We start from the raw sequence: 21,011 nt of genomic DNA, 5'->3' as shown, positions 1-21,011 counted from the left end.
GTGTGATGTGCAGTCTGACCATAGAAAAAGCTCAACACCTGGTCTCCTTGGCCACATCGAAACGGGTTTTTGCTTGAGGATGGGTTTCTTTTATGTCCGGTTTTCTTTCTCCATCCTATTATTATTTTTATGACCTCTGTTTTGGACTCCTTTTCGACCTTCGAAGGCTTTGAGTTCTTTTGTATGAGTAAGCGTAGTTCGTAGGCTACACCGCATTTTTTTCACTTATGTTTTTTTCCTAAGCGACAGGAAATGTGTGAGTACAGAGCGGTGGTTAGGTATCATTAAAAATCTATGCGCAAAGAATCGTTACAGAAAATGTTCATACAGAAAATATTCCCACAGCAATAAAACATAAAATTGAAATGACCGAAAAATAGCCAACCCGAAAATATCCTTGGTTTTGAATCTTTATCTTCGGAACAAATCTTTGATAGATTATTCCTGGTAGTGTTGCATACTTGTAGAGACTTTTACCAGGGCCGGGCGGTTACTGAGATTGACAGAGTTAAGTTTTTCGATTAGGAGTTATTCCATCTTAGTGATAAGTGCCTTTAAATGGAGAGCAGTCCTTGAAAATGCGTTGCTTAAGCACACACTCCGAAAGCGGAAACAGCGCCGCTTGATCTTGAGGAGGTAGCGTAACCACTGAGCTAGCGGGGTTAAATGCTGAAGCCAACTATCAGGGTGAATATTTTACGAATGGGTATTTTCTAGTCGTGATATTTTATGAATGGATTGCTTCAGTATGGATTTTCGCTTACATTTGTGAGCAGTTACTGGTTCCCCTTTTAAATTCTTTTATGGCTTTTCCGTTTTTACTATTACGGATTGAAAAAAAAAAAGCGTTTGAGCTTTCTTTGAGGTGTGCTTTGTGAATTGTGATTGTGAATTGTGGTCTGTGGACTAGTGTAGTGTGTAGTCTGTTGAGTGTTCTGTGGCGTGTTGTGCAGTGTGAGTGTGACAGTGGAGCGTGGACACTGGGCAGTAGTGAGTTGAAGGTTATGTTTACTGAGAGTGAGAAGTATGTTAGGCTTTTGGTTTTATTGTAGCTTATTTCACTATTGTGGTGGTGTGTTTCACTTTTTAAATGTTAATGAAACAGAAACTAGAGTATTTTTTTTTTATGTAAACTAGCCAACAGAATACTTCCAAGCCCTCATCAGGAATCTGAGAATATTTATAAGAAATGCAATGCACTATATTTCGATTTCTTGAACTTAATTAATTAACTGACTAAACAACAAAAAATATGCAGCGATTGAGAACCAACAGAAAAGAAACCAGACAGACAGGCTAAAAACAAATTGAATTGCACTGGAAAAAACGCAACTTGTTTGGATTTGCAGGGTATGACTTGGTACATTTAATGAATGTAGAAAAAAATCAACGCGCCTTCTGCAAATAAGCTTTGTTTAAGTTTGTCGTTGTGCAATTATTTGCAACAGATTATTTGATCAAATTATGGTTTGGGATTTAGGATATTTGTATAGTACGATAAAATGGTTATGCGTTTAACTAAAATGTGATGAAAATATTTGTTTGTATTAATAGACATAGAAAATTTACAGTGAAGTGCAAGGCCGATGCTAGTACTTCACATTTTGTGTCCATAAATAATTTGAAAACAAATTACTCAACTGATTTTGCAAAATGGCTCATGAAGATTCATTTGTAGTTCGACTTAGAGGTTTACCTTGGTCTGCAACAGATGAAGAAATTATATCTTTTTTGGGATGTCCTGTGTATGGTGGAAAAAATGGTATAAAAAGGTAGGGTAGTAAGTGATTGCAAAATGATTTTTTTAATTTTTTATTATTCTTTATTATTAGGCCGTCAACAATATGTTGAGATTAACAATTACTCTTCCACTCATCAGCATATTGAGTACGGCGTTCCGCAGGGATCTACACTAGGCCCATTGCTCTTCTTGTTATATATAAATGATTTGTCCAATAGCATATCATCAATACCAAGATTGTTTGCCGATGACACTTGTCTCATTGTCAAAGCTGAAAACTTAAGTCTGTTAGAAAACAAGCTCAACTCGGATCTAGTTGAAATTAATAGATGGATTAACAAGTTAACTATATAGGGTCAAGCGGGGTCAAATGGGACGCGGGGGCAAACGGGCCATTCTGTTACTCTGTTTACTTATCACATTTTTTTCCTACTTATTCTTTTCTAAAATCGGAAGTTAATAGCTCATTTTAAAGCTGCTTTTCCATAGATTTGCATCATGTAAAACAAACACAGATCTACATTTGGAAAATATACTTTAGATGATGCAAAAAGTGGCCAAAAAATGTGAAAATATTAAAATTTGAAAATTTACCAAAAAAACTTTGGTATACCACAAAAACTAATTAAGCTGGAATGAAAATTTACTGAACAGCATACACCCCAGAATGCTGAATTAGTATGTTGAAAATATTAATAGTCCCACTTTTTTACTTTTTGTAATTTTTCTGTTTAAATAAAATGGGGTCAAATGGGCCACATTGGCTTTTTGACAAGTTATAGCTCACTTGCATAACTTTTTTAATTCTATTTAATTTATATGGTATTTTTTAGGTAAACAGGCCTATTATTACTATTAGACTTAGCTGTTGGTTGCATGATTAGCTCTAGACATGCCTTTTCTTCTTGAGCAAAAAAAAAATAGAAAGCATATAACTGAAAGTGGTAAAGGCTTTGAAAAGTCCAAGATTTGAGAACCCTTCTAAACGTGCCATTGTGGACTTAATGACTGTCAATAGGAAAGAACTGCAGGACTTCATCACAGCAAACAACACACGATTTTAAAAAATTATTGAACTGCATTTTGACTTTTTGAGTCAAGACCCAACTCTTTAGGAACCCAATGACACCTACATTGCTACAAAATCGACTCTACTTGGCATGAGAGTTGTGAATGACATAACTGAATGTGGTGTGGCGAATACAAATTTGAGCATGATGTGCGAATACAATTTTCTGCACACCAATGACAAAGAGCAAAAGCAGTTCCTCCTCATGACAGTCTAAACCAGTGTTTCCCAAACTTTTTTTAATAGCGCCCCCCTGGATAACGAACAGAGTATCAAACGCCCCCTCGACAAAAAAAAAGTAAAACCAAAGTTGTTTTCCATTCATTACAACTTGATGAATGGAAAACATTTTGACCCTTTGAACCGATTCCACACGTGAGGGTATTTCTCTTTGATTTGGTTCTGCAGCCATAACGATTGGTGCGAGATATTGAACTTCGGTTTGAGTGCAAAATCGCTTTGCAGTATTATCAGTTCCTTCTCAAGAATACCATGTTCACAAATATCATAGAATGGGTCGATTATCCAGTCAGGGATTTCTAAATGGAATACATCCTGGAATCGAACTCCCATGTCTTTGTGTACTTCTTGAAGATGATTGCTTTACGTCTCTACATCAACATCAGATATGCTTTGTCACTGGTATCAAGTTGATACAAGCTTGAGATTTGGAAAAAGTTTCGTCTATCTAAATTTCTCTGATACAACACGAGCTAATTACTGAAACCAGACAGTGCCGATTTTACTTTGATTAGATTTACTTCGTTACCCAGAAGGGATACATTTAATTCATGAAATTTGGAAAATATGTGGCACGAAACAGCTTAATAGCCTACGCTTTCAGGATTTTGCTCTATTTCGGTACCACAAACCTAAGTTGTTTCTGGTAGAACACAATGGTCGACTTTCCTTCGCTGAGCAACCCAACATATAAGGAGCTCCCACTCTCGCATGTTGCCTTCAACGTCGACTAAAGGGCGTGAGGACTAGTCACCCTCCCCCGCACTGGTAACCCCCGACGTTCAGAACAACGCAAGACACTCTACCTTTGCGTGTCTCGGGCAAACCCAGCCCTCAGACACTAGTGGGGTGTTATGAAACAGCTTAATCCGCTTTCGGGATTTAGCTCTATTTCGGTACCACAAACCTAAGTTGTTTCTGGTAGAACACAAGGGTCGACTTGCCTTCGCTGAGAAACCCAACATATAAGGAGCTCTCACTCTCGCATGTAAGGCAAAGTCGACCAAAGGTCGTGAGGACTATAGTCACCCTCTCCCGTAAATATGTCTGACAAGCAGGCGATATCATTTATCACAACCAGAAGGCCATTAGCAAGATCAGGGTGACAACTCTGTAGAAATTCTACGAGAGTTTTAAACAGCGAATAAAATCGTGCAAGGCAATTTTCCTTGAAAAGCCATCGTAGTCTACTTCGGTGTGGAGTAGTAAGCACTCAAAAGATTGGATTTGCGTAATCGCAGTGCTTCAAAGTAAGTCATGCGTTACGACCCAACAAACTTGTAAGGTACTGCGAAGCGGCGTTGCCAACATAATTGCATGATAACAAAATGCTTTGCGATCCTCTTGTAAATGCCCCGATTTACTCTCAGCGCCCCCCAATCGCCCACTTTATAGCCAGCGCCCCCTTCATGGTTGCAAACGCCCCCAGGGGGGCGCTGGCGCCCACTTTGGGAACCACTGGTCTAAACCTTTAGACAGCTGTATCCAGATAGGAATAAGTCTACACTGATGCAATAACTATAACTAATAACATTCTGGACATCTGTCAACACTGAACTAATTAATTTTGAGTAATTTTGTCATTATATTCCTATCATGTAATCCCGTGTTGCTATTAGTGTATTCCGTGAAGCTTTCAAAGTAGGTAGCAACCTTAAAAATGTTTTCAGTTGCCCCAAAAATTTGACAGGATTATTTTTTCAGGTATTGACACGATGCGAGAGGGTGTCAGACTTGAATTTCAAACTTTTAACTTTTCCCCAATTTATGAATCACCTTATTGTATAGTATCCTATTTTAATTGTCAACTATAGACCCTGCTGTTTGACTTGGCCCTTTTTACTCTGTTTATGACTGCCCGTTTAAAATTGAACATTTGTAAAATGTTTCCTTATTCATATCGTTCAATTTTAGTTGCAAAAAAGAGCAGTGCAAATTATGTGTTCTACCTTTATCTGAAAAAGGCGTAGAAGGCCTTTATTGCTAAAATTGTTGAGCATCACTTGAACAAAATACATGCCACCCAACAGGTATGTGATAAAATAGCAAAATTAAAGTTCTTTCCTTACCATTTAGACGTTTAGAAGTTGTGGCCCATTTGACCCCACAGCTGATGGGGTCAAACGGGCCACACCTACCCCAGCTTAGCACATTTTTTTATGTTTTTGCAAGTTTTCAATTTTTTTGAAAAATGTCTTATTTCTTTGCTGAAAGGTGTAATGCTCTGTGGTAAATATTTTTTTTTTAAATTTCATCATAGGTTTTATGTGGCATTCAAAAAACTGAAAAAGTGTCCCGTTTGACCCCGCATGACCCTATCAATGCTTCCAAATCAAATTTATTAGTAATTCCTCCAAAAAAAAACTACAGTAATCTTGATGAAATCCATGTTCTCTACAATGATGATAAATTAGAAATAGTTGACCACGCTAAATATCTTGGAGTAACTATTGACAATCAACTTTCATTTAATCCTCACATCGATGATCTAAAATTGAAACTTGCTCGGTCCGTCGGCATCTTGTCTAAATTAAAATCTTTCATTCCTCCGAAAACCAGACTTCAGTTATATCACTCGCTTGTGCATCCCTATATACCATACGCAATAACAATATGGGGTTCCACTTTTAAGACACATGTTGACAAACTCCAAACATTCCAAAACAAAGCAATAAAAATAGTGGCGGGAGGTAGATGGTCGGATCACGTGACTCCATATTTCAAACAGCTAAATGTTCTTAAAATAAAAGATTTGTTCAAACTCGAAACTTCAAAATTAATGCATAAATATGAAAACAATTTGCTACCATGTACTTTTTCTAATTATTTTAAAAAAGCGAAAAATGTTCATTCTCGCAATACTAGAAATGCAATTGACAACGATAATTTTTATGTTCCTCAATACTCAACTTCAAAACTTCAACGTAGTTTCAAGTATACAGGTGTGAAAATTTGGAATTCAATCCCATTGAAAATAAGAAAAAACTCACCTAACTCATTTAAAAATCTTTATAAAAGTTTACTCCTTTTGTATTATTAATGATGATGGCTTCAGGCCTATATAGATCTCCTATTAGATGATGCATTTTGTTTTCATTCAAGCAACTATACCGTAAACTTGTGTTTTAAATTATTTTGCCCCGCTTCTTTTATGTTTAATTTGTTATCTTTTCTTTTGTTGAGGGTGGCTGCTCGACTAGAAGACCTTCCAGGTCACTTCGCAGCCATCCGTTGCAGTGTTCATACATTCTATGTTATCGTTTGTTTTATCTGACTTTGCTAAATATGTGTATTTATACTCGCAACAAAATAAAAATGTCAATCAATCAATCTTTTTTTTGCACAGTGACTATTCTCACAATATATTGTGAATATAGCCTCTGAGGCGTCCATTCAATCATGGTGTATTCTTTTTGCTGTAAGTTAGTATGGTGACTATATTAAAAAGTAACAATATTGTTTAAAAAAAATAGTTTCATCAATGTTTATTTAAGATTGTTTTTATTTCTAACATCACAACGAAAGACAATAGCCTATTCTATATGCCAAACAAAGCAAAGGTCTTGAAAAAAGGTAAAAGTGACAAAACGCGGACGTTATAATGTGCTTGATACCAAAACAGGACAATCAGGTTTAAATATGGTAGCCTATGGTCACAACTCACAACACATCATGTATAATTCCGTAGTTCGTAGGCTATCCTAACTTTAATCCTAACTCTGGCAACACCTGATTTTAACCATGGTAACAAGTGTGTAAAAATAGCCACTTCCTAAGTGTTAACTCTAATTATTAGAGTTAATTGCAGTGTAATTTGCTAATGTGGACTGATAGGCTACTTTTTGAGCTTTTTTATCGTTATCTATCAGTCGTTGATCGGAGTTTTCGCAAACATTTCAAAAACTTGCAGTCGCTGGTCAGAGTTGCCGCAAACCATGGCGATCTGTATACACAGGCCTTGACAACGTATGAACTGAAGGGCTGACTGAAGGCCGATGTATTTTCAATTTTGAAGTTTAAGCTAAATTCACTTTATATTCCTTTTAAATGATAATTTGAACAATTTAAATTGCCAAAGTGTGATCACTGAATCCCAAATCACTGCAAAACTCCTAAAATTATGTTGACAAAATGACACTATTTTCCGAAATACTGGTGTTGCCAGACGCTTTTTGGATTTCCAGTACAAGTGCCAAAATCTATTCCGTTATTTGAATGGTTAAAAACAGCACAAAAATAACTCAAACTCTCACAAAATATAGACAAAGACTCTATTTACCAACTAATACTCAAACTATCAACTTATACTCGCGATTTTGGCTACTAACAGATCGGCCTTTAGTCAAATTTTATGTTGCACGTTGCCATGGCCTGAGTATAAAGGTCGCCATGCCGCAAACACTTCAAAATTAACTGAACTTCATTTTCTTCCTCTCAATGCTAGACTGCAGTTTTATTATTGTTGTTTGGCTTACTCAACTATGTTTTCCTTCTTTCGCTATTCGAAAATGCGTTGTTTCAATAAAAACATGAATCGTGGGTCGTTGGTTTTTTTTTCGCTGAGATTTTTTGGTCATTTGTCCGAAATGACTTGAAAACATACAAACCAAAATTCGCGCTTCCTGACTAGCTACAACATTAAGTTTCGCTGAGAAACATTGTTTTTTTCGGACGTTTTGACCGAATTGTCTAGCCTATATAATTTTTCGGTCATTTTGACCGAATTGACTATATTTTTTATGGACATTCTGCTAAAAAATCGGTCAATGACCGAAAAAAAACCCAGGTGGGCCGTATTGCATGACAGCCCCTGTGAATGACTTTTGCTCATTGTGATGTAGCCTACCGTAACAGGAAAGAAGCAAGACAGTGCGGAGCAACTGCATTAGAATTTTCTATCTGTAGTAGTGTAGTAGCATTGGTAACACAATGTTTGCTAATGACAGTGTTTTATAGCTAAGCTATAGGCTACTCAACAGTTTACCGATTTTTCTTGCATGTATTTTAAAACTCTTAGGACCGTTACCGGTCAATACACAAATTGAATTAAGATTGTAGCCTCCTTGACGTTTCTCAATGGTATTGGCATTTAGCAACGGTTTCTTCATGTGTTTGAATGGGTTCATCTTCAAATCCTTCTTGAGAACTGTAAACATGATTTCATAGGCCACGTTTGCCTCCTTTTGCCAATTTTTGAATTGGATCTCTTGTAACGTTAATTATTGATAACCTTGTAATATATAAGGGAAACATTTGAAATTAGATTAAATTGTACAAATTACATGAGCATCAGATGTTAAAGTTACTATATAAGGGAATAATAGCCTCTGAAGCTAATGTAATTTGTATGCATGTACAATTACATTGTACACAGTACAGCCACCACACCTACTAATTTACAGTAAAAATGTGGTACACCAGAGGCCGCTTCAAAAACAGCCCAAAAAATTTTTTTTTGGAAACTTTCAAGTCTTACCCCCCCAAAAGTTTCCATTTACTATAAAAACACCTTGTGTGAAATATTTTTTTTAAATATTAATGTTGACGGGTTCCCCTGCCCCCCCAAAATTTAGATGTTTTTACGAAAAATATCCAATTTCAGATACCGTAGCTGTATTTCATAAACTTTTCATGCAAACATATAAGTGTTGGGGTTTATTTTCATCAGCATGGTGAGCACTATAAGTAGAGAAAGTCAAACAAGGAAAAATTTGTATTAAAAATATTTTCTATTAATAAATTTTTTTTGTTTGTCGTAATATGGAAAAGGTTGAGTTTAAAAAATTGAATTTCACAAATTTACCTATGTGAAATTAGTAACTTAACAGAATTCAGCTCCCTCAACAGTATACACACAAGGTCGTAATGGGTCCCCCACCCCAAAAGTGGGTATTATCTGCTTAGAACAGGGATTTCATGGTGACCAACCACTCATTGTTGCCCAGTTAAGGTATTTTTAACTGGCTGGGGAAAGTCCTTGTGGTGACGAGAAACAACTTGCAAAAGATACTGTAGCTGATCTTCATCCTTTGTCAAGTGCCCAGAAAAGCTTTGCACAAGGGCAACGCCTCTTTCCGGGGAGCAAGTCTTTTAGGCGCAGACAGTTAGGCGCCGGTCAAATAGGCGCGCACACTGTGCCGTCTGGATATTTAGGTGCGGAGCATTGTGGCGCCCGTTCATTTAGGTGCTATCCCTAGTAAAGCCTGCAGATTATATCAGCTTGGCAGGTAGGGCAATGCTTTTCACACAAAATGTTATATTGAACAAAAAAATATGTCATGGCTTCCGTGAGTGAAGCTGCTTGAACCGTCAAAGCTTTTTACACAAAATGTTATATTGAACAGAAAAATATATGATATTGTATTTTAATGCGCGTGTTCGGCAGTTATTTGTTGTTAGTCCAGGCTTGCGTCGGCGAAAGCTTTATCAATAAATTATTAAAGTTTCCGAACATGACTGAGTTCACTTTTAGTGAGTCAAATAATAACTACACTAAACATCAGTAAAAAATATACCGCAGCCTATATTCAAGTGGGTGGTAGGCTTGAGTGAAAAGTGACTTAGTTTTCAGTCAAAACCCGACTAGGTTTAATAACGAGCAAAGTCGCACCATTATACTTGCAACTTGTAGCCAGGGTTCATATGCCTTATAGAAATGTATTCATGTAGTAGAGCGTTGTCTCATACGTACTTGCCACACGACCAATCCATCCCGAGTAGAAGTGATTGCGAAAGATAACAGATTAAGTAAAGTTCCATCTGGCTGCAACCTGTGTTCAAGATGCATAGCAAATGTCCTATGGAGATGTGCTAATATCAAGAGTAGTAGAGCGTTGTCTCGTACCTCATCTCCACACGCGCATTAACAAAACAACATATTTTTCTGTTCAATGTAACATTTTGTGTGAAAAGCATTGTCCTACCTGCCAAGCTAATATAATCTGCAGACTTTGCTAGGAATAGCACCTAAATGAACGGGCGCCACAGTGCTCCGCACCTAACTATCCAGACGCCTCAGTGTGCGCACCTATTTGATCGGCGCCTAACTGTCTGCGCCTAAAAGACGTGGACCCTCTTTCCGCATGGTCATTTATTACAACAAGTGACTTGCAGAAAGCTCTGGCAGTCTGGTAATCTTCATTTCCTTCCCACTGTGTTGCTGGCAGCTGAAGAAAAGAATGTGGAATCTTCAGTTTTTGGAACAGTGATCGTGTATTAGAAGTAGCAAAGGTTTGCAATGTTTTGCTGTCGATGCTGTCTAATGCCCCAGTAACTCTTTTTGCTGAGACCTCTTTATTATCATTATGGAACATTGCTTTTACCTTCTGGTCCTTGATGTTTGGTAAGACATCATCGTCAAAAAGGGAAAGACCAATCAACTCTTCTGAGAGATACCATAAATGGCGAGCCCTTCAAACTTTTCAGAAGACATAGATCATGATATGGTTCTTTCACTGCAAGTGGAGCAGTAACCCACGCTTTAACATAAATACAAGAAAAGAAAATGATCGGAGGCTGATTCTTCAGCAGTTGAACTGCTGTCCTTCAGAATAGCACAATTAGCTGCACCATATGGACTATTGGACTTTTATAGAGTTATTCAATATTTCTGTATTTTTTTGACAGTGGCCACAAAATATAGACTAATAATTAAGAAATTATCAAAAATAACCATATCTTAAAAAATTGTGATAAAATTTATAAAATCGGATATTGAAAAAGTAGATATTTTGAACTGCTACTCTGTTCCAACCAACAGTTCTCACCATGCTGATGAAAATGAACCCCCAACACTTATATGTTTGCATGAAAAGTTTTTGAGATACAACCATCTGAAATTTGACAATTTTCGTTAAAAAGTCAACATTTTGGGGGGGCAGGGGAACCCCTAAACAATCATATTTTCAAAAAAATTATTTCACACAAGGTGTTTTTGTAGTGAATGGAAACTTTTGGGGGAATAAGACTTAAAAATTTCAAAAGTCGTTTTTTTTGAAGCGGTCTAACCAGCTATTTTCAGAAAATTAAATTGGTGAAATTTTATACTAGAACTAATTTTGACTTGAGTCAACTATAGCAAGTAGTTTTCCAATAAAAGTCACATGCGCTTTTGTGATGCAAATATGACCATTGACCATACTCCCTTTCACTGAAAAAAAAAATCAAATTTAACACAATTAAAGAAGCATAGTAAAAGCATGATCTAAAAAGGGTAAACTGAAACAATAATAATGTCATTTGGTGTCCATTGTGACAACATACAGTATCATGCAATTAAAAACACAATGCAACAGACACCTGGAAGTAGTGAGAAAATACTATCACCCAGTGAGCTGTTCTTATTTGACAAGACGTCTTTCAATTGAATCATCTGATGTTGCATCAAGTTTTTACTTTTTATCTGATTTGACTTGAGGAAAAGTCTTTTTCTTTGCTTCATGATGTAGTACTTAGGCTACAATTATTTATACATTTATTTAGGACTGTCACCAAAGAAGGAAGGTCAAGCGGAGAAGCGTATGTGCAACTGCTCAGTCAGCATGATGTTTCCGATTGCCTTGATAAAGACCATAGCACAATGGGAAAAAGATACATTGAAAGTGTGTTGTTAAGATATTCAACGTCATACTGTGCTTTCGACTTTCGTATAGTTAGAATAGTTACAACCATGGTGTTGGCCTCCATTTTAGAATGACTGAGTGATATATCTCCGATGCAGAACTTTAGTACAAATGTTTACACAGCCCAAAATATATATATAGCTATTGTTTTGCATAGCCTAATGATTTTTTTCTTTGAAGTAAAGTACTTTGACTTTTTTCATTTATCTATTGTTAAGCCATCTATTCTCTACATTGCACCAATTGTATTTCTTATCTTACGGTAAGCATACACATACTCGATACTGTATATTTCTGCTGGGTAATTGTAAGGCTTTAATGCATGTGAGGATTTTCGAAATTAACATTTAATATGTCTTGTTGTGCTACAACTTTTATATGTATTTATATAGTTTTTCAATCAAGTCTTAAAGAAATGGATTATGTTTTGAGTCGGAGTGGCGACAGCCCTATGGAAACATCGTATGGCGAATTTGTTGTTCGATTACGTGGATTACCTTACCAATGCACAAAAGAAGAAATTACACATTTTTTTCAAGGTAAGATTTATGTAGTGTATGTATGCTAACGTCTCGAAAACATTGTGGTACTAATGTTGTTCTTTTCCCAACAAAAAAATACAACTTCGTTGTGTTAAGTTTGAAGAAAACTGTTTTTGATCGTTAAACTATTTGTTAAGAGTGCTTTTAAAGCAGACAACATTTTGTTTTTTTTAACATTAGAAACAAGATTTGATTTGATCTGGCTGTTTGTAGTAGTTTTGCTTGTGGGAATGTTTTAACTCAGACTGTTTTTGATTCTTGTTACTTTTTTAACTAACTAGAGACATCATAAAAATGTCTCATAATGCTTCAGTGTTTGGTACCGTATACCAATGGAAAGCTTCTCATGCAGAGATAGAGTACAACTGTGGAGGTAGTTTTTAATTCAATTTCCACCAACTGACTAATACATATATACAGAAAACAAATTTTGATTAGAAATTACTCATTTTAGCCTTGTTTTCCTTGTAAATTTCTACGTTTGCAACTGAAATGTGAAATACAAAGCATATTGGAGATTAAAGACAAAGCAAGACAATGACAATTTTTTTGTGAACTTATCTCATATTTTCACACTAGAGATCTTGAACTACGTATATACTTATGGAAACTATTTGTAAAAGCTTCAGATTAATATGCAAAACTAACCTGTCTCACAACCGGAATGGCTCGTTTCGGTGAGCCCGTTTCGGTGAGCCCGATTCGGTGAGTCCGATTCGGTAAGTCCAATCCCTTAACGGGGGATTTTTTCATTTTTTTTTTTAAATTATTGGGTACCGTAGCCTAATTATCATTGCCGTTTTAGGGTTAGAGGTTTGGAGTTAGGGTTAGGGGTTAGAGGTTAGGAACTCACCGAATCAGACTCACCGAATCGGACTCACCGAATAGTAGCAGACCCTCTCACAACGGTATCTTTGAATAGTGTGAGCTTTGCTATATTCTCAAGTCTCAACTTAATGATTCGACATTGCTCAAACTGTCTCCATTGGCTTATTTTTCATTTATTTTTTAGAAAAAACATCTAGTATTGCACCATTTTTTCATCTTCAAACTTTCTATTTTTTTCCAAATTTATTTTCTGAATTTTTGTTTAAGATTTTCTTTTGATGAATTTTTCACCAAACTCTGCTTGTCTTTTTTCTGGTGGATTAGAAAATATGGAGATCAAGCATGTGTTGGTTCTTCGTGGCAAACTGTTTTTGACCAAATTAGTTGCTGTTAGATTACATCAGAAGACCTGTACACTAGCGTACAGTACTATAGAAGTCGCCATGGATCTCACTTGATTGAACCCAAAATATATATACCAATGGCCAGGTTTCTCCAGCAGCAACGAAAGCTTGACAGAAAACAAGATAGATTACACATTTTGTATTTTTTAAATGAAATGTTTCTTTGGACTATCAGTTTTCCTAAAAAGATAAAGCAATGATTTTGCTGTCAAATCCATGCTATGTGTAGACTGTAGATCTGGGCTCTGCCCCAGATGCCGACACTGTACTGTCTTACCACATGTTTTCTATAAGAAAAATTGATTTGTGAAGTTGGGAGATTAATGACTTATACTTTGCAGGGGATATTATCGGGGTAAGGGTATCACGATGGGAAAATAGGACCCACCAAATAATGACGTTGACTGAGGATGCACTTTAAGCTGAATATTTGTTTCGCTTGCCATATTGCATGCATAAGCAAATTATCTGAAAGTTTTTAAAGTACCAGAAAAATAGAAGTGTTATGCGTAGAAATACTTTGTTTATCTGATTAAAATGAAATGTGATAATATTAAAATTAGTTGGGATTGATTAGATCCACCGGAAAACCTTCTTCAGGTGTTAAAATTTGTTTTGCTCAAACTCGATGATCATATTTTTCAAGTAAGTTTAAAATCATCCTCTGTCAATGTTTCAATATCGAAGGGTTGGAAATAATTCCTAATGGGATCTCTTTACCTCTGGACGATAACTCGAGAAGCACAGGGGAGGCTTATGTAGAATTTGCATCCCAGGCTGCTGCAAAAGCTGCTCTTGACAAACACAAGGAGAAGATTGGGCACAGGTTGGTGGGAGGCGGGCTCGTTGGGGAGCTTATGGAGTCGTGGAGGAGTAGGTTGGGCTGAAAAACTTTCTATGGGACTCTGTAAAAAACCTGTCAAATAACCCAAAAACTTGGTTTCGCTTTTTTGAATGTAGTTCCAAATTGAGGCAGTGCTCTCTCTGTTATTTTAATCCTCTTTAGTTTTGGAAATCATCTGCATCTTTACACAGCCTACTTACCCAAATATTTAGTTTTGGCGTAAAAGTTGCTGATTAACCATGTTTATATAGTTTTTATTGTCCTTTCAGAAGAGTATTTTGCAAGCATTATTATCAGATTTGTTTCAAAAAGTTAGTCAAGGTATGATTTTTTTTAATGTTCCAAGTACGAACATTGTTAAATCATGTTTTTGGGTAATTTGACAATTTTTTGACTGTTGGGTGTGCAAATTTAGAAATTAGTTCATTTTTCAGCCCACCCTAGTGGGAAGATTATGTGGTTTCATTTACTGGGATGTTTTGAATGGGTAGTAAAATGATCTTGGTGCCCAAAGTTGTAAAAGGTGTATATTTAGAAATTTTCATGTTTGTTACCTTAAACTGGGACTTTATGAAGCTGTAGTGGATTAGTGGTCTCCTGAATAGTTTACTCAAGTGGGCCGTGTATCTTACTAAAAGACATGGGATATTGAAGTTTACTGGTCTGGTAGTTATTAAGTTTACTTATTTGTAGGCTACATTTAACAATTTTGTGATCGACAAATCACTTTTTAAACAAAGGAGCGCATTGGGGTGGTAGAGAAATGACTGACAACCAACAGGGCTGTGGAATCGATCGACTTTGCAACATTATAGTTATTCATCTTTATTTTAAAAAAATTGTGTTTGATGATTTTCTATCGATGTCATCATCGTAATCAGCAAATTGTGAAGCTTTCAGACGACAGTCGGCGCTCAACAACAATTTTGGCAGATGCAAAAACATTCAGCTCCACACACCTAAAATGAGTTGTTTAAAATCAATTTCGCAGCCCTGTATACTGCGCATGTGTAGCAGCGCGGTGGCCATTGATAATCTGTTCTATAGTTTTAATAGTGATTGTACACCAAAAGAAGCCTTAGACTTTTCCCTGTCTATCTTAGTATTGGGTTTATCTCAGGTACATTGAAATATTCAAAAGTTCAATGAAAGAATTCAATATGGCGTTTGGAGAATTTGAAAGACCCTTTGGAGGACGAGGAAGACCTGGGCCGTATGATCGACCACGCGGGGGTAGAGGAACGAAAGCTGGGCGATTTGGAGCAAGAGGGGCGGGCCGAATGAATCATGGTAAATGGCCTACACATTGGTTGTTATGTTTCTATAGAAATCGGTTTTACAAAATAGAGAAGGCCACTGCGTAAAATTGTCGGCAGTGAACGATAAAAAGGTTAGAGCAAACTTCAACATTAGAGCAAACTTGACTTGTGTTTTGCATCATTTTAGATGCAAAATCTTGTAATCAGGAATTGCTGGGACCAAATGTATAATTTATGGTTTTGCTAATTCAAAGTAAATTCACTCAACATATAAGAATGCTATTTTAAAATATCCTCTTATTCAAACCTTCTTTGTACAAATATGCAAACATGCAGATTGCAGAAGCAAAATCTACATTGTTAGAACATACTGGATGCCTTGCCAGTGATATGATGCTGATGAAGAAATGTTTCTCCATCCCCTCACAGTTTAATTAGTTATTATTGCTCACCAGGTGGAGGAGGATACGGCGGGGACGGAGATTATTACAACGACTTCGAAGAAGATGAATCTGATTACTCCTGGAATGAAGGAAGTTACGGTAGTGGAGGATCTGGCCGCTTTAGGGGAAGGGGCCGAGGTGGGGGAGGCGGTGAAATGAAGGTATTTTAATATTTTTTAATATAAGATAGTATGATTTATGACCTGCGATTCTCCTAACATCGAGAAACCAGAATAAAAGTTTAGAGGCATCATGAGGATCAGAATCACTTTATTGCTCATCTTATTTTTTCTTGGTTGTTTGCTTATCTGACGCATTTTTCAATCCACGAAATGGGCTATTTTGCAAATAGTTTTTACAGTGTTTAAACTAACGCCTGGTGGATGAAGATTTAGATTAATTTTGATATGGCTTTAGATTTCCGCTTTTTCCTGCGCCTAATCTCAAACATATCGTATTCACTGATCCTTGATTTTTTCTTTAGTAGAAGATTATTTAAAGTCCGCTTATTTCCTTTTCCAAATTCTTTTAATAAATTTTACGATCAGTCGATCACTATCGATCGTCACAAGGTTTGAACAATCACTTGCCTTGCAGAGCTTCAGAGGAAGTCGAGGGGGATACAGAGGAGGAAGTGGTGGTGGTGGTGGATACGGAGGAGGACGTGGAAGCTATGGAGGAGGACGTGGGAGCTATGGAGGAGGACGTGGCGGATATGGAGGAGGAAGTGGTAGCTATGGAGGAAAAAGTGGATATGGCGGTTATGAAGAAGATGACGAGTACTACGAAGAAGAAGACGACTTCATGACGTCAGAGCATGTCCTCCACTTGCGCGGTCTTCCCTTCAAGGCGACTGATGACGACATAAGCAACGTCAGTGTTTGATGACGTGACAATGTGTAGATATTTTCTTGGCTGGATTACTCTTACATTTAAGAATAGCCTAGGTTCTTTTAAAGTCTCAATACGAACCTGTATTCCTGAATACAATATTTTACTATTACCTTTGTAAAATATCGGTTGCTTAGTCTGCTTTTGTTACAAAAGCTTTTTTTAATCTTTCATTCACGAAGCTCCTTCTGTTTTTCAAATTTTAATAAGAATATCTTCCAACTTAAATCATCCTTACTGTGTCCAACAGTTCTTCTCTCCCATCGTTCCCGTTCGCATCCACCGCGAGTACGATCAGAACGGACGCATAGGTGGCGAGGCTGACGTTGAATTTGCGTCGTATCAGGACGTTCGCGCTGCCATGAAGAAGAACAACCAGCTGATGAGTGAGTAGATTACATTTCCCAGCTTGCAAAGTTCATGCCAGGATCTAATGTTATTTAACAATTCTTGTGCTAATATTGCAAGTAGATTCTGTTAGTTTGATGAGCTATTTGTTAAGGTTTGCACGCGTTTAACTTGATCAAACGAATATCCGTATTCCCAACAACTGTAATAGATTCAGGTTGGGAAGGGGCGAGAAAAAATTAAAGAGCGGGTACAATCGCTTATTACACATTGCTGTTTAAATGGCACATTACCATAAAGTGAGATTTCCGTACCACAAACGGGGAGCCAGAAGAACGGGTTTCCAACTAGACTGCGTGACCTGCCAATCATAAAATCAGTTGCACCTTCCTTTTATGCAATATCAGCTTTACTGTGATTCGAAGTTTTTCTGAATGCATTTAAAATTTAAAGCACGTACACTAACTGGGAGGAGAAGCCACTGCCTCATTCGTCTCTAATTCCCGCACTACCCAACAAACATTCTTAGCAATATTTTGGGATTCAAATGCGTACGCTTTTGGGAAGGTTATTTAACTATCCGGATGCACCTTGGAATGAATTCGAAAGCCAACCGGCTCATCACTGCTGAAACAAACCTTAATATTTCAGTGCATCGCTACATCGAGTTGTTTGAAGGTCCAGGCGGTTCCAGCTCCAATCAGCGCCGAGGCGGCACGAGAGGGAGACGACGTAAGTTCTTGCAATCTCCTGTTGTTTTTGTTTAAGTTGTCAAGTGTTTTTTGCTCAAACTTCAGGGCCATGTTTGTTAAAGTGATTTTTTCTCTTGACGTTTTCTCCTTCCATCCAGACAGCACATCAGTCGTTTTTTACAATAATTCAACGTATGTAGACGTAAAGGCTACTGTACTAATGTAAAAAAACAACCGATTTCAAATTCCGACTTTTTACATTGATCCAGCGTCCGCTTAGGTTGAATCAATGTAAAAATGACGGATTTTGCTGTTTGGCTATTAGTTGTTTGTCCGTAATTTAGTATCCCTTGCACGACACGATGTAGCAGGTATTGAAAGAAGTATGAATTTTGAGAAACCCACCTGATCACAGATTGTGCAGTAGAAATAATTTTAAAACTGTATTTCTAGTCCATAACACGCAATTATATATTATTATCAAGTATTGCTTTTTTCTTTCGAACCACTTTATTTATGTTACAGGTGGCGGGCGTACGGGTGAGTAAACAATTGCGGATCAGTGATAAGCCGCAGATGTAAACCTTTGAAAGACGCGATTGCAATCTAGTTTACTAATTTTGCTTTCAACATAACCTAAATGTTTCGTCGTTGGATAAAACCACAGGCCATGACAACGTGCATCAAAAAATTTGACTGAAGGCCGATCTGTTAGCAGCCAAAATTGCTAGTATAAGTTGATAGTTTGAGTATTGGTTAATAAATGTAGTCTTCGTATATTTTGTGCTATTGTTATCATACAATTAAAGGGCTAGATTTTGTCACTTGTGGTGAAAATCCAAAAACCGTCTGGCAACACTGGTAATAGGGAAAGATTGACATTTTTTTAACCTAATATTAGTAGTTTTGCAGTGACCACACTCTGGGAATTTGAGATGTCAAAACTATCAATTCAAAGGAACATACAGTAAATTTAGCTTAGATTTAAAATCGAAATTACATCGGCCTTCAGTTCGCACGTTGTCAAGGCCTGTGTGAGAACTGTATATAGATCGCTATGGGTAAGACACACACTCGTTTTATACTGCGATGTCTTTTTAGCTCCACTCGTTTTTTTTAAATGGTTTAATCTTAAGTTTATAAATTCTGAATAAAACTTTTGTTCTTGATGTCTCTCAATAAGCCGACGTTCGTTTGTTAATTGATATCTCCAGCCGCTGTAGCGAATTCTCCAGTGTTCATCCATCTAACAACTTATAATCATCCAAAGTGCAGCTTACAGGAACTACTGCAGTGTACCATACAGACCAACTGTAGACGTTTATAGTGCTCCGAAATTTGCAGAACTAAATTAATCTTCATTTGCAATTCTGGCTTACTGCCGACTAAGGATTCAATTTTAGGTTTGCTTTTTATCACTTTCATGTAAAATTGAATGCACTTAAAAAGCCCGCGCCCAGACATTTCCATTTGATATCTCAGGTGCCAGGAGCGGCGGAGGTTACAGATACTAGCTGGTTTGCTTGCGTCCGATTTGGAAGAAGTCCAATGATTTGAAAACCTTCAGCACCTGCCATGTAATCTACAAAGCATCTTGCACGAATAACTTAGCTGTTTTTTCGACAAGATTTCAATGCGAACTTTTCATGTTTTCTCCAACGTGGTTGAACATTTGATAGACCTATCTCCTTTGCACAAGCCGGTTAGCTTTTTAGATGAGAATGACCAATGTATGGTTGAACAACCCTTTCAAACTTGCCAATGTCTTCTGGATGATAAAACTGATGTATAGCTTTTCGATAAGGAGTAATTTTGCAATTCCACATATAATTGACAAAGAACTGCATGACATTATTTAAAAGATCCAATAAACTAACATGTTGAATTCAAGTGTTTTCGGCACAACTTTATGTCTTTATCAGGAAATATCTAATACACCTAAAAAATAACTAATTGTAGCCTATATCTACGTAGATAATTACAATATGCAACACTAACAAGCTGAGTACAAACAATTAAAGAAACATATACCAAAGCCACTCTGTTACAAGAATAACAGATGAGGGCATGGAGTTTTGCTGGAACTGATGTGGTGAAATAAACTTCTGTAAAATTCGTTCGTGTCAAGTCTGTGGTAACATTGCAGCAAATAAATGATTTTGCGAAATGTCCTCGCTGGAAAACAATAGAATAAAGAAGCTGTAGCAGACTAGAGATTAGCATCGCTTTACCAAGAAACGTCAATTCACTTTAGCCTATGGCATCAGTGACCAGGGTTGCATTCCTGGGTGGGACTCAGCACCACGAAATATGAAAAGGCTTGATTCAGGGGGGCTCCTTCAAGCTTCCATTTTTCAGCTTTTCTGTCTGAACAACAACTTCTCGACTGAACAAGTACGGTAACATTTGCTTTCGCACAACAGAACAGCAAAAAAAACACGAACATGTAGGCTATAGCTGTAAGTTGGTAGCAATCGCCGTTTTCCGTGATTACGTCCCGTATAGTTAGCTTTAATTCTATCATGCAATCTACATGTGTAGTAAATCAAGCTTTTGCAAATAGGGCAATAAAGAATTACATAAATTTTTGTGGCTCTTGACATTGTAGATGTCCTTGTGTGATGTGACTCTTGCATTGAATAGTGGATGGAGATAAACATTGTAGATGGGTTTTATCACGTAGGCTACAGGCATTTTTTGACAAAACTTACATTAGCTATTCCAGATCCGCGAAGTTGCATCGGGAACTGAGCAGCATTGCAACAGAGTTCGATGTCGAGTTGAGGAAAGTGGGTAAAATTTTCGGTGTGCTTTGGGTTGCCTTCTCATATGTTATCAATGCTCTGTGAAATAGTTTCCCAGCATTGTATAAACACTTCAAAACCCTAGCAGAAGGAAGAATATTAGAGCAACAGATCGGGTCATGTTCAGAGGTCTCTGCATCAAAATGACCGCTAAGGAATTCGTAGAAGACCTGGCGCTTTTAAAAGATTGTCTTCAACAATTATCGCTTTTGTCAGAAACTCTCCAGACTGGGAATAACAACTTCGTAGTACCGTAACTAATTGTCACGTCAAATGGACGGTTAA

At 37.0% G+C, this 21,011-nt stretch overlaps 1 protein-coding gene across 1 annotated transcript; it reads left to right on the top strand.

The window, feature by feature from the left end:
- Positions 1-1,558: 1,558 nt before the first annotated feature.
- LOC145780745 (heterogeneous nuclear ribonucleoprotein F-like) lies at positions 1,559-20,422 on the top strand. Its single transcript, XM_082592373.1, has 11 exons — positions 1,559-1,772; positions 11,532-11,650; positions 12,064-12,210; positions 14,133-14,271; positions 15,410-15,579; positions 16,004-16,152; positions 16,589-16,864; positions 17,133-17,268; positions 17,882-17,962; positions 18,448-18,462; positions 19,405-20,422. Exons 1-11 carry the CDS (start codon positions 1,654-1,656, stop codon positions 19,434-19,436), a joined length of 1,383 nt encoding a protein of 460 aa, XP_082448499.1. The 5' UTR covers positions 1,559-1,653; the 3' UTR covers positions 19,437-20,422.
- Positions 20,423-21,011: the final 589 nt, after the last annotated feature.

Source organism: Aplidium turbinatum, chromosome 12 (genome assembly GCF_918807975.1).
Source record: "Aplidium turbinatum chromosome 12, kaAplTurb1.1, whole genome shotgun sequence".
Taxonomy (NCBI): domain Eukaryota; kingdom Metazoa; phylum Chordata; class Ascidiacea; order Aplousobranchia; family Polyclinidae; genus Aplidium; species Aplidium turbinatum.
Note: the sequence above shows the minus strand (reverse complement) of the source record. Positions and strands in the feature narration are given on the sequence as shown.

Bases quoted from the DNA above. Each gene is read 5' to 3' on its own strand.
- LOC145780745 (XM_082592373.1), top strand. From the start codon at position 1,654: ATGGCTCATGAAGATTCATTTGTAGTTCGACTTAGAGGTTTACCTTGG. The intron at 11,651-12,063 runs GTGTGTTGTTAA...GTATTTATATAG, and splicing joins GGGAAAAAGATACATTGAAA to TTTTTCAATCAAGTCTTAAA. The intron at 14,272-15,409 runs GTTGGTGGGAGG...GGTTTATCTCAG, and splicing joins AAGGAGAAGATTGGGCACAG to GTACATTGAAATATTCAAAA.